Source organism: Grampus griseus, assembly GCF_964374135.1.
Source record: "Grampus griseus genome assembly, chromosome: 1".
NCBI lineage: Eukaryota > Metazoa > Chordata > Mammalia > Artiodactyla > Delphinidae > Grampus > Grampus griseus.
The window spans coordinates 180,278,658-180,291,451 of record NC_139017.1 but is presented as its reverse complement, the minus strand read 5'-3'; the positions used below and the strand labels follow the sequence as shown (position 1 = coordinate 180,291,451).

General features: G+C 50.8%; 1 protein-coding gene across 1 annotated transcript in view; it reads left to right on the top strand.

Moving 5' to 3' along the window:
- Positions 1-12,157, top strand: part of AJAP1 (adherens junctions associated protein 1) — a gene marked incomplete at both ends in the record, with an annotated part of 107,827 nt that extends 95,670 nt beyond the window's left edge. The window contains 3 exons of the mRNA XM_082674189.1: positions 7,735-7,822; positions 10,070-10,312; positions 12,085-12,157. Coding sequence (XP_082530315.1) covers positions 7,735-7,822; positions 10,070-10,312; positions 12,085-12,157 — 404 coding nt within the window. The remainder of the gene's footprint in view (positions 1-7,734; positions 7,823-10,069; positions 10,313-12,084) is intronic.
- Between the last annotated feature and the right edge of the window lie 637 nt (positions 12,158-12,794).

Genomic DNA, 12,794 nt, shown 5'->3' with positions numbered 1-12,794 from the left:
GTAGCCTTTACCTGTAATAAACCGTACCTGGAGTATAACAGCTTTGTTCAATGCTGTGGGTCCTTCTAGGGAATTATTGAAGCTGAGAGTGGCCTTGGAGACCTCCCAGGCTGCACTGTGCAACCTCCCTGTGGAAACGGGGAGCATTTTTGTGCCCACTTCATGCGGTGGTGCTGAGCTACATGTGAACTGATTCACTGAGAACCACGGGTGGCATCACTGCCACCAAGAGTCACTTCACTGCATGGATTGGCTCGGCGGCCCATGAGTCAGTCCTGCACCCCTGCCCTTAGCCCCATCTCTGCTATTAGTGAGGATGGGGCTGGAGGGAGAAGAGGGGTCATAACAGGGAAAGGACCATATTTCTCACGTCGCAGCCACAGAGGGTGTCATCTCCGGATGTGTCTGACCCACCAACCTCATTCTACCTCAATGATGGTGTCCGGGGAAGTCAGTTCAGATGGTGCGACGTGGGTTTGAGGAGTGGACACCCGTTTCTTGTTGTTCATGCATTTCTCCTGTTAGCAGACAGCCTCAGCACCTTTGATGTTTGGGTCCAGATCTTTCTTTCTTATGGGGCCATCCTGTGCATTGTAGGATGTCTGCCGGCATCTTTGATCACTACCCACTAGATGCCAGTGGGACCACCCCCATCCCCTGTGCCTTCTGACATGTTCAGACATCTCTGGCTGAGGACCATGGTGGCAGCCTGGCTCTGAGGTCCTTATGGGGTGATTCCTTGAGGTGTCAGCACAGCTGTTTCCTGGGTGAGCCTGTGTTCTCTCCACTGACGTCCTGCCCTAGGCTGGAGGGACTTCCAATGGGTTGACACATCATCTCAGCAGAGTCTTGGCTTCAAGCATGTCCATCACTCACCCCGTGGAAGGCTCTTCAGGGTCACTCAGAAAATGGTGTCTTCGTGACCCTGCCACCAAGCAGGTGTCCTTGTATTTCTGTGAACGCCCCAGTTTTAGAAGGTACATTTTCCCTCAGCAGCCTGCCCCCCACCCCCCAGGTGGCCGACTGCCTCAGAAGAGCCCCTCATCCTTGGGGTGCCTCTTCCTCAAGAAAATGGGGCCGGCCTCTCGCCTGTCCTGCCATGGATGCTGAGACCTTCACCATGTTCCCAGAGACCATTTGTCAAAGACGTCCTGTGCAGTCAACATTTTGCAGTGTTTGTGGAAAAGGAATGGTCTCTTTGCAGTGGAATTGGCATTGCTGTCACCTGTCACTGTCATCACTGTCACCTGTCCAACCCCTGGAGACAGACATTCTTGGATGCATTTGTCAATGGGTCTTTGTTTCCATAATGCAGGCGCACAAGAGCCCTGCTTTGTAAATGAGCCACTATAAACCCAGAAATGCCATCTCTTTGCCTCAATTCCAGGCTCTTGTTCCTCCCTCCATCCAAGGGTACCTACCACCAGATGAGCCCACGCCACCCCTCCAGGACTAGAGGGAAGGTCCTGCAGTGGTTGGTTCCTCACATGGACAGTTAATTCGGCTCCATTTAGTAAGAAATTCATCCAGACCAGAGATGGATTACCAATTTCCCCATCAATCTTCAGGGCCTGATCTTATTACAAACCACCACAAATATAACCATAAAAGCCCTATTGATTGATGCAGCGCTTGGTAATCCATCTGTCGTCATCCATTATTCTGGGAATAATTTTTCATTATCTGCATGGCAGCTGATTCCTAGCACATTAGTATACAGTGGCAATTACCAGGAGCAGAAAGAACCCCTAAATTAGCAGGAACAATCACACCTGTCAGGAAAGGGGAGCAAGACTCCCCACACAGCTTGCTCTGTGCTCTGGAACCATGTCTGAATGGCAAAGAGTTTGAAGATTAATTCAATATTGACCTTGGAAGGTGGAGAGGAGAAAGTGGGTTGCTTTTTCCCCTTTCTTAGGGGTCTAGAGTGCAGGTTCCCTTAAAGTAACCACCTTGTCAACCCAATCACAGCCCACCCAACAGCTGGCACAGAGGCTATTTGAGGATGGCCTTGCCCAGGATCAGTAAAGTTTATGGCACAGATGTTCCTGTCTGCGTTATTTAATGAGCACCAAAGACCTGACCAGAGGGAACAACTGGTGTGAGTGTTGAAGGTGTGAGTGTTGAGAGAAATTATTCAAGAAGAAGAGAAGTTTGGAGGATGCCGTCTTAAGAACAGTCCCATCTGTGGCAGGGCAAGCCCTGTCCATAGACCAGTGGGTAAGGTCTCTCTCAATGCAAGGATTCTATGATCTGGACATTTTTTTAAATTAATTTTTATTGGAGCATAGTTGATTTACAATGTTGTGTTAGTTTCTGCTGTACAGCAAAGTGAGTCAGTTATACATATATGTATATCCACTCTTTTTTAGATTCTTTTCCCATATAGGTCATTACAGAGTACAGAGTAGAAGTTCCCTGTGCTCTACGGTAGGTCCTTACTGTGTTTTACACAATGAGGTTTCTTTTCAACCCTAATGGAAAAATTGAGATAGACACATAACGGAATTATTTCTGAGGGCCATTGGAGGGGCTCAATTGGTAAGATTCTCACTGATCTTCACTCTCCAAAAAATCAAGAATCCTGTTATGGAGTATCACACAGAGTGATCTATTCTCAAGCTGGCTTCACATGGACATACCCAGTCGGGCGAAACTGCCCACTGCTGGTTGTTATGGACCCACTTGATAAGACAGAGGCTTGGCTGTCTTTGAAATTACCTTGACAGTGGCCAGTGGAGGTCTCAGAAGACTGTAGACCTTTGATTGTAGAGCAGGAAGGTTCTACAGAACCAAAAGTTGGGAGTTTGAGTCCCGACTTCAGCCAACCATTCAAAATAGATTCTATACTTCTATTTAGTTGATCAGCCACACCACCTTCAGCTATTCACCTAAATCAGGGTCTGCAAACTATAGCCCGTGAGCCAAATCTGGCCATTGTTTGTTTTTGTGAATAAAGTGTTATTGGCACACAGCTATGCTTATTGGTGTGCCTATGACCCACGGCTTCTCTTATGCAGGGTTGAGAAGTTGCAACCGAAACCATACTACCCGCAAAGCCTAAAATATTTACTATCTGGCGCTTCATGTCAAGGTTTGCCTACCCAGGATCCACACAAACTTAAGGGACTTACAAAGATGGGGAAACAACTCCTGGCATTTGGGGAGGCCTGAAGGATAGGACAGATGCTTGAAACACTACCCAACTTCTCATGAGTGGTTCTATTATCTTCTTAGGAGCGACCTCCCAAAGAGAGGAAAAGGATGAGGCATCCTTACGGGGTTTCCATCTTCCAATCTGCTTCCTACAAATATCGTTCTTACCACATGAAGACCCGGTCCTTGTTCAACCATCATGACTGTGGGGTCTGTGGGGTCTTCTTGTAGCCATTGATTCCTTATGTCTGGGGCCCAGTTACCCATCAAAACACGTGGGCCAGGAGTGGAAGCACAAGACTGTTTGTTTGCTTTGCAAGAAAAGTACTTGAGGAACAGTAAGGAGTTTGCCTCTAACCAGTTTTGTTACCAAGAATGTGGTTACAGATTTGTTCGTCTGTAGTTCGATGTTTGATTTTTCCCTGGAACTCCAGTGTAGAGAATTGCCTTGTGTCCTGGCTCTGCAGGATAGGCAGTGGATTAAATTGATCATGGGTGTGAAGACAGGCGTAGAGAAGTCTTTCTAGAGAGCATAGCTGTTATATTATTCTTGTATTTCTGCCCAGATGATCCTAGCTGGTTATTAACCTACATATCATTTTTTTCCAAATTTTAACTTGGCAAGTCCTATGGAGAAATTTCACACAGAAGGCAGGAGGAGGACCTCCAGAACAAGGCAGATATTGGAATTATGTCATTACCTTTCTCCCTGCTCCCCTAGTTTTTTATTCTCTACTTTTCAGGTATCAATTTAATAATATGCCACACAGCTACTCTTGTAAGGTACTGTGTCAGGCATTATGTGTGTGGTGGGGCAGGCATGTAGGGGTGGATATAAAGATGGTGAAGATTTGGCTCTTTCTTAAGGGCCTCAAAGATTCATGAGAACCTCAGGCAAAGGGCTGGTCTTCTATTCTTGCAGTCGTCAGTGAGGGGGTCCCTTGAGCCAACTGTCTTCCCCTCTGGGCCTCAGTTTCTTTCATCCACCAGAAGGAGAGAATCAATGCTTTCCCATCCTCACCCACAGAGGGAGTGGGAGAGAATTAAACATCTAAGATACAGCTGTTCATGGAACACTTCCCTTCCAAGGACTTTGGTCACTGCAAATACTCAACTCAACAGAAGAATTCCCTGGGTAACATGATGTTAGGTCAAAAATCCGGTGATGGCCTGGGGCCTTCTCTGGCCCTGCAGACATTAGAGCATGGACCACAGAGTGCCCTGCTCTTCCAAGGGAACTCTCAGTGCCTCTAGCTGGGCTTGGCCTGAATTTGGACAAATCCCTACTACTCCTGTCGGCTCATTCCCATTCAGTGTGCTCGTTTACGCTCCATAGATGTTGATTGTTCCGACCTAGAAGATGGCATGTTTAGCCCAAGAAACAATGGTTTAGTTCTTGCCATGGAGTTTGGGGGTGTGACCTGCCAAGATGGCTGAGAGGCTTTTGGAATGAGCCTGGAGCACTCCTTAAGAGATCTATCCATGGAAGGGGTGGTTAGGCTCAAGCATCAGCCTCCATAATTTAGAAGATTATTCTCCTCAAGAATATAGAGGGTAGAGGTGCCAGCCTCTCTCTTGGAAGATGCAAGGACCCCAGATCAAAGCCCAAACTGAGATGAACAAAGTCTGAGCTCAAAATCATACAATACTACTGCTCTTAGTATGGGCTTCGGGACCAGCACATTCTATATGACCCAAGGAATTTACACAAGCTTGCCCAGATGATTTTCACTTCCATAATTTATGATGATTGTATCTGCCTCTGAGGGTTGTTGCCAGGAATAAATGGGATAACACACACCTGACAATTGCTAATACTTGTTGAGCATACTTGTGATCACCATCATCACTACCAACATCAATATGATCACGATCACCTTCACTATCACCATCAGTATCACCACCATCATCACTACCACCATCATCACCATCACCATTTCCATCATCACTATCACCATCAGCAACAGCACCATCACCATTATCATCATCACCATCAGCAGCAGCAACATCATCACCACTTTCATCATTATAATCACCATCAGTATTGTCATTGCCATCATCATCACCATCGTCACCACCATCAACCATCATCACCACCACCATCATCACCATCATCACCACCATCAACCATCATCACCACCATCATCACCACCATCAAGCGTCATCACCATATCATCACCACCATCAACCATCATCACCACTATCATCATCACCATCGTCACCACCATCAACCATCATCACCACCACCATCATCACCATCATCACCACCATCAACCATCATCACCATCATCATCACCACCACCACCATCACCATCATCACCATCATCACCACTTTCTCAACATCACCACTATCACCAACTCCATCATCAATATCACCATCAGCAACAGCACCATCACCATTATCATCATCACCACTTTCATTATCATCATAATAATCATCACCACCATCATCAGCATCACTACCATCATAATCACCATCACCATCATCAGCTTCCTTCTCATCACAGGAAGCACAGACACAGGATGAGCACATACTCTTCATGACAGCATGGCCATCTCTTGACTGGACCAGAAGGATTGTGTAGATGGAGGGTGAGGGAAGACCAAGCAGGCATCTTTCCTTGTTGTCCATTAAACTGGACATCCATTTCAACCTCCCTCTGCCAACAAAGTCTGAGTTGGGTCTCAGGGAAGCTGGTGAATACATAGAGATTACTGAGGCAGCTGGGCACTTCATGGTGAGATTGAGGGTGGTCCCTATTGGCATAACTAGCTTTCAGCCCCACTGGCAAGCTGATTTGGCAGTCCTAGAGGGAAGGCAAGCTGGCTCAGAAATTTACAGTACATGCCACATATTGGGCACAGGTGCATGGGAAGCCATTGACCAGAACCAACAGTGAACATTGCCACTTAAAAAAATGTGCACCGGAGAATCTGTTCCTGAGGGTGGACACCATGGCTGAGTTAGTCAAAACTGTCACTGACTGGCATGCAATAGGTGCTCAGTAAATTATTCTTGAATCAATGCATAAAAGAATGAATGAAGAGAGGCCCATGGCATTCATGGATTTTTCTCGTTTTCCAAGTGGTGCCTATCCTGCGGACTCAGGAAGGGAATTCCTTGGGACAAACAGAAATAGCCTGGAAGAGAGGCCGCCAGGAAGAGAAAGCTTGTTTTCTGGTCATGCCAACTTTGAATCATTTATTAACAACTCCCCCCATGAGGATCATATTCGGTAGAGACGTAACACCTGTTTGTGAGACTGTGTCCTTGAGAGGCCGCCAGAAAAATCTTACACTCTGAAACCCTCCACACTGGACCATGCACACGCGGTGTTCTCACCCCAGGACATGCCGAGTTCTCAAGTGTGATGGGTAGGCCTCTGCACATGGATGTCTGGAGTGGAGAGAGACAGACACTCAAATGGCAGAGGTGAAAGAACATGGGGAGTCAGCACTCCCAGGGGGCAGGGTGCTGCCACTTGCAGGGGTCTCTGCAGAGCCCCTCACAGCCTTTGGCCCCCAGCTCCTCAGGCGTGGTTCTTGCTGACGGGAGGAGGGTGGGGCCAGAGCCCTGGACCTTTCAAGTGTCCCTCACTGACCAGCAGATTCAACCCTAGTGTCCACGTCCCAGAAAGGATGTAACAGATGAATTGTCAGGAACCTAGCCAGGGAGGGGACCAGAGGTGTTACCGGCCTGTCTTTTCTCTCTCCCTCTGCATCTGTGGTTGATGAAAGATGATACAGGAGGAGGGGGGCAGAGGAGAGAATTCCGGTCCTCTGCCATCCTGGTCCTCGTGTGGGGTTTGCAGACAGCTCTCGGTCAGGGCTCTGGCTGCTTCTGGAGTGGCCAGTCCTGCTGTCCCTGTCCTGCCATTTCCCCTGTCCCCTCCCCCCACCACGTATATACACACACAAGTGGAGACGGAGCCGCGAGGCCAGACTGCAGATCCTCTTCTGGGACTTCGGGAAGCATCTGCGGCTGGGCCTGGATCTTTTATTCCCTGGAAGCTCATCTGGCAGTGAACTTCTTGGAAAGTATTCTGGAAAGGGGAAGATGCTCCCCAGTGATCCAAGTGCCTGAGTCTATAAGGGTGTCAACATACATGTCTCTCTTCCCCACCTTCCCAGTAAATCCTGGGCCATACTGGCTCCTCCTGGGTCTGGCCAAACCCTGCTCCCACTTGCAGGCCAGCTGCCCTGGTGCCCAGACTTGAGGAGCAGAACTTACCCAGGTTGGGAGGAGAGAAAGGAGGGGTGACAGTGATTACCTGTGCCAGGTGAAGGGCTCGGCAGGTGCAAGAAAGGACACAGCTGCCCAGGGGCCGGGTCATAGCTCAGGGACTGAGAGAGGCCAGGCTGGGGCTTCCCTTCCTGGGCTCCAGGTGAGAGCAGCCCCGGTACCCACAGCATGTGGTAGGCCCTGTCAACGTGGGCCCCCTGCTAGGGTGTGTGCACAAGATGGGACCCGGCATTCAGACCCGGGTTGATGGGACAGGTCGCCACACACCCCTTCCTGGGCCCCTTCATCTCATGCCCCTGGTTTCATTGCCCCCCTCCCCCTTTCTCTGTTTCCAGGTTTGGCGGTCCATCAGATCATCACCATCACCGTCTCCCTCATCATGGTCATAGCTGCTCTGATTACAACTCTTGTCTTAAAAAACTGGTAAGGATCCTCGGCCCTTCTGGCCTGGAAACGGGGATAAGTAGGGGTCCCCGGGGAAGCACGCACAGAAAAGTCCTTACTTTTCAAACGCGATCTCGGCTCACAGCCCAGGGAATTGTTTCTGTTTGGGATGGAGAACAGCATGCAGCTCCTGATCTGCTAAACCCGCTCACCTTTGCCCCGGGCAGCTTGGCTGGCTGGTGAGGGTGTTGCTCCCTGACACTGCCCTTCTGGTGGCTTTCTCTGCAGCAGGACAGGAGCCCGGCCTCCTTGACTTAGTTTCTCAGGCAGCAGGTGTCCTGTTCCCAAAGCCCATCCCTTGGATCCCAGTGCACCTTTGAATGTCACCCTCCCAGCGCAGTTTATCCTTATTTCCCACCAGCAGCCTGGGTGGGGTCCCTGCCTGCCCCTCCTTGTCCTGGGCTGTCCTGGTCTCTTTCTCCTGCCTTCTTCTCACAGCCGTTCTGTGTCTGCTGAACTAGGTTACTGCTTTGCTCCAGGCGGCCTGTCTTTGCCTATTTCCTCCTGGAAATTGGCCTACTTTGAGGTTGGCCTTGGCTGGGTGTACACACCTGCTACACCCCTGGGAAAATCAGGGAGCTTCTGGCTAACCCTGCTGCTCGCATGCCTCCCAGGCCCCTGTCTGCCTGCAGTCACTCCTCCAGCAAACGAGGCTCCTGTTAACATCAAAGCTGAACGGCCCTTGTAGAGTCATACGCCCAAATCATCCCCCTGCTGACCAGTGGTAGGAAGTCAGACAGGCTGATGGGAGGGAGCTGCCCTCCCATCCTTCTGTTACCTGCAGCCTCCAGGTAACAGAAATGCATGGAAATGCAAGAGAAAGCCAGTCTCCAGGATTAGAGAGGGTGGGGAGGGGAGTGGCATCACCCAGAACAGACTAGCGAGGCCTTGACGCTCCTGATGGCCAGCAGTCCCAGGACCCGGGGCATTTTCTGGGGCAGATGACAAGGATAACTGTGAGCTCCCAACAGGGCATCTTGGGCAAGGCTGGCTGTCCAGAGAAGGGGCTCCGGAGCCCTGGACCACAGGGATGTTTAGCGGGTCCAGTCCCGCTGGCCATCTTGGTGAGGGAAAGCCCCTCCCCCAGAGGAGACCTCGGACTTTGTGACTTTGTAATAGGCAGGCAAGCTTCCTCTTGGTTTGCCCACACTTTTGGGTTTACAGCAAACCCTCAAAGAGTCCTTTGGGAAGGACAACTCAGGGCAGTGGATGAGTGGTTCCGTGACCTTGGGGGTGTCCCCTGGCTTCCACATCCATCTTCTTACCTCCATTTATGGGTGGATGTTCCCCACCAGCAATCAGGATTCCTCTCATTGGGAAGACAAGGCAGGAAGTTAACACAATTTATGGGGAGACGGGCTCACACTCCCGCCCCTTGCAGAGCCCCCTCGCTTCGCAAAGGCTCTGAGCGTGAAGGGGGGGAAAGGAGGAGAACTGCTGTCCTGATGAGGCGCCCCCCGTCTCCTCCTCTCTCCCCTCCTCTGTGGGGATAGCGCTTCCTTCCATCCTTGTGAACTTGCCCCTCCGGGGGTCGGGAGGGGTCCCTGCGTACCTTCTCCATCAAATCCCTTGGCCAACAAGGGTGGGACCCCCGTGTCTGGTCTACACAGCGTCTGGAAGCCTCTGTGGTCCAGAAGAACAGGGAATTAAGGTGGGTACTTCCTGGGGCACAAAGCACAGTTCTCTCCATAGGTCCCGATGGTCCAGTTTCATTTCCGACTTGTGAGCCTGGGCAAAGGAGGGGCTGAGGATAAGCGTTCCCCAGTTTTAACTCTCCCCAAAGATAATTGCATTGTCCATTCCAAATGAACGATGGCCACCCTGACCTGTGCACATGGCTTTCCCCATGGGCACCCATCACAGTTTCCATCCCATCCAGGTGTTCCTGGGGAAACTGAGTCAGCGCCTCTGCCCAAGCTGACATTCTTTGGCCAAACCAGGCCTCCGCTCTCCGATAACACAGGTCAACCCCTTACCTTCTAATCCTCCCAGCAATAATGGCCACATTTAAAACTCAAATTTTATTTTATTTTTATTTTTTGAAAAAAGAGCTGATCGCTTGATTGTGGTTGATCTTTCTGAAGAGGTCAGGAATTACCATTTAATATTAAATGATGTATAATTCATGCCTGGAGATAAAGGTTCCAAGTGTAAGCGCCGGAGGTGTTTGTGGGTCTCGGCGTCTGCCTATCCCCCCACCCCCACCCTGACTCCTCTCTCCTCCAGCTGCGCCCAGAGCGGGAACCCTCGCAGGAACAGCCACCAGCGGAAGGCAAACCATCAGGAGGAGAGCTGCCAGAACCTGACGGACTTCACGACCGCCCGGGTGCCCAGCAGCCTGGACATCTTCACGGCCTATAACGAAACCCTCCAGTGTTCACACGAGTGTGTCCGGGCGTCTGTGCCCGTGTACACCGACGAGACACTGCACCCAGCCGGGGAGTACAAATCCACGTTTAACGGGAACCGGTAAGCACAGGCTTGGGCCAGACCCGGCCGCTGTCCCCTCTTGGGGATGCAGGGGCTGTTCATCTGTGTCAGGCGGCCTTCCCATCTCTTTGTGATGGTCCAAGCAAACGCAGGCAGCTAAGTTTGCTGAGATGAGACCAGAGGGGCACAGTAGACGTAAAATGGTGCTAAGACATCCAGCAGCCGGGGTTCACTTCCAGACCCCTGCGCTTGGTGGACGGACTTGTCTTACCCGGCCCTGGATCCCGCATGGCGGAGGCTGAGCGGGCGTTATGGTGCAGACTCCAAAGCCAGCCTCACAGTCTCAAGCCTCCCAAATGTCAACAAATCACGGTCGGTCCCCTCCCCGGTCAATATCTCTGAACCCCCATCGCTAAAATGTCAGCAGCAAATCTCGCAAAGATATCAAATACCAACCAGACTCCCGGTTATTAAACACTCCTTTTTATGAATCATATGTAATCCCTCAAAGAAGACATGCCTCTAAAACCATCCCTGGGAATATTTAAGAAACCCTTGAGTCAGCTTCTGAAGGTTTATCCGGAATTAGATTAAAACATCAATAGCTATTTTTTTTTTAAAGGGAACACACACTCATGAATCATTTTGTAAATTAAAAGAAAAAAGAATTCTCCGATAACTTAGAGATCTTAGGAAGAAATGAGCAGGACACCAGGCTGACTTGAGGGACCCACAGTCAGTGGCAGGAGTGGCGGCTGGGGACACTGCCCAAGGTGCCCTACGGGGCTTCTCCCAGAACCCAGGTCGAGGAGACTCGGGGGGACCTTCAGCTGTTGTGCCCGTAGTTAATGTCACTTTGTCCTGTCCTGGAGAGGGAGTGGGTGTTCCTTAAACACCTTCTGCTTCTCCTCTCCTTGTGTCTCCACACCAGACTCTGCCGTATTGTCTATCTGAGATGCTCCCTCCCCAGAGGAGGAGGGTGGAGAAACCTCAGAGAGCAGAAGCCTCCGGACCATCCTTCTAAATGACTTTGCTTTTACTCGACAGCATTTGGGGAGCTCGTGGGTTGCACTCCAGCCTTCCAGAAGGACGAGTTCACAAAGAATTGGCAAAAGGATTTTCAAACCATTTCACTGAATGCGTGTGTGCCTGTCTGGATGTAAATCCCGGCCAACCAGTGCTTCAGGCTTTGGGGGAAGAGGGGGAAGGGAGTGGATGGGTCTTGGTGTTTCGCTGTGTCTCTCTCTGCCCCTATGTCATAGGAGAGCCCTGTCCAAGTGCAGGGTGGGCATAGCTGGCTGGTGTGGAAGCGCTGGATGGAACAGGTTCTTGCCCTGGGGCTGAAGGCGATGCTCTGTTGGGTCTCACTGGCCTTGGAAAATGGTAGCTCGGTCTCAAAGGGGATGAAACACCTGGTGGCAGGGGTGGTGCGCGTTTTAGTCATCAGGCCCTGCCCTCTCTAGAATGTGCAGTAAAGTGGGTAGAATCTCTGCCCTCAGAGGCAGAGACCCTGAGCTTTGCCTTGTCCTGGAAATCAAACACTGAAATCTGGAGATGGTACCACCGTGGGTCTCAGCACCAGATTCCTCCCATGTGTGGATCCCTCAGGCTGCGTGTCCTCCGAGGCCTTCCAGGGTAGAAGGGAGCCCTGGGCAGCGTGGGGAGGGGAGGCCAGTGGGTCCAGGCCGAGCATCACCTTCCTGGGATTCTTTTCGACTCGAGAAGCCAGTTTTCTGCCACAGGTCTGAGCCGACCTGGTTGTCAGGTGTTATGTACCAGCCCTGGTGAGCCCGTTTTTCTGCTTACTGCAGACCCTCTTCTTCTGATCGGCATCTTATTCCTGTGGCCTTTGTGTCTGAGAAATGGTTTGAAATCTCCTGCTGACTGGCCGAAGGCTTTTTTACCTCCTGGGGGCAGGGCAGACGCCATGTGTCTGTTTTATGGTACGTACCTCTTTTATTGGACCTTGATTGGTTTTCCCTTGGCCTCCCCTTTCCCACCCCCGTCTCGCCTCTGGGATAACTGGGAGCCCTTCTGGACATGGCAGGTGAAATTCCAAGGGCATCACCGTTCTGGATGCAAACCAGAGGGTTGGGATTGTGGTCTCTCTGCTGCACTCGTTAGAAATGCCCCATGTCCTGGTGGAAGGGAGTAACAGACTCAGGAACCCCCTGCTTGGCACCCTGCCCGTTTCCGTCAGTGCCGTTCCACCCCCTAGGATGGCCTGTAGGGCAGGGAACACCGGTTCTGGAAACGAGCTACAAGTATATCTCTCATTTCCCGCAATGAGAAGAGATCAGGGCCCCAGCCTAGTGGGCAGACGTCACGCCTCCATCACATCTTTACATGGCGGGGAGAGGTGGGAGAACACAGAGTGGAGTTAAAATACAATTTTGAAATATAAGTATAAGAGATAAGAAAGACAATGGTAAAGAAAGAAAGTGAGGAGTTGAGACATCTACTAATTTGAAGCCAGGGACAGGTACCAAAACAGGATGAGTTTTCCACGCTCTGCTGGATA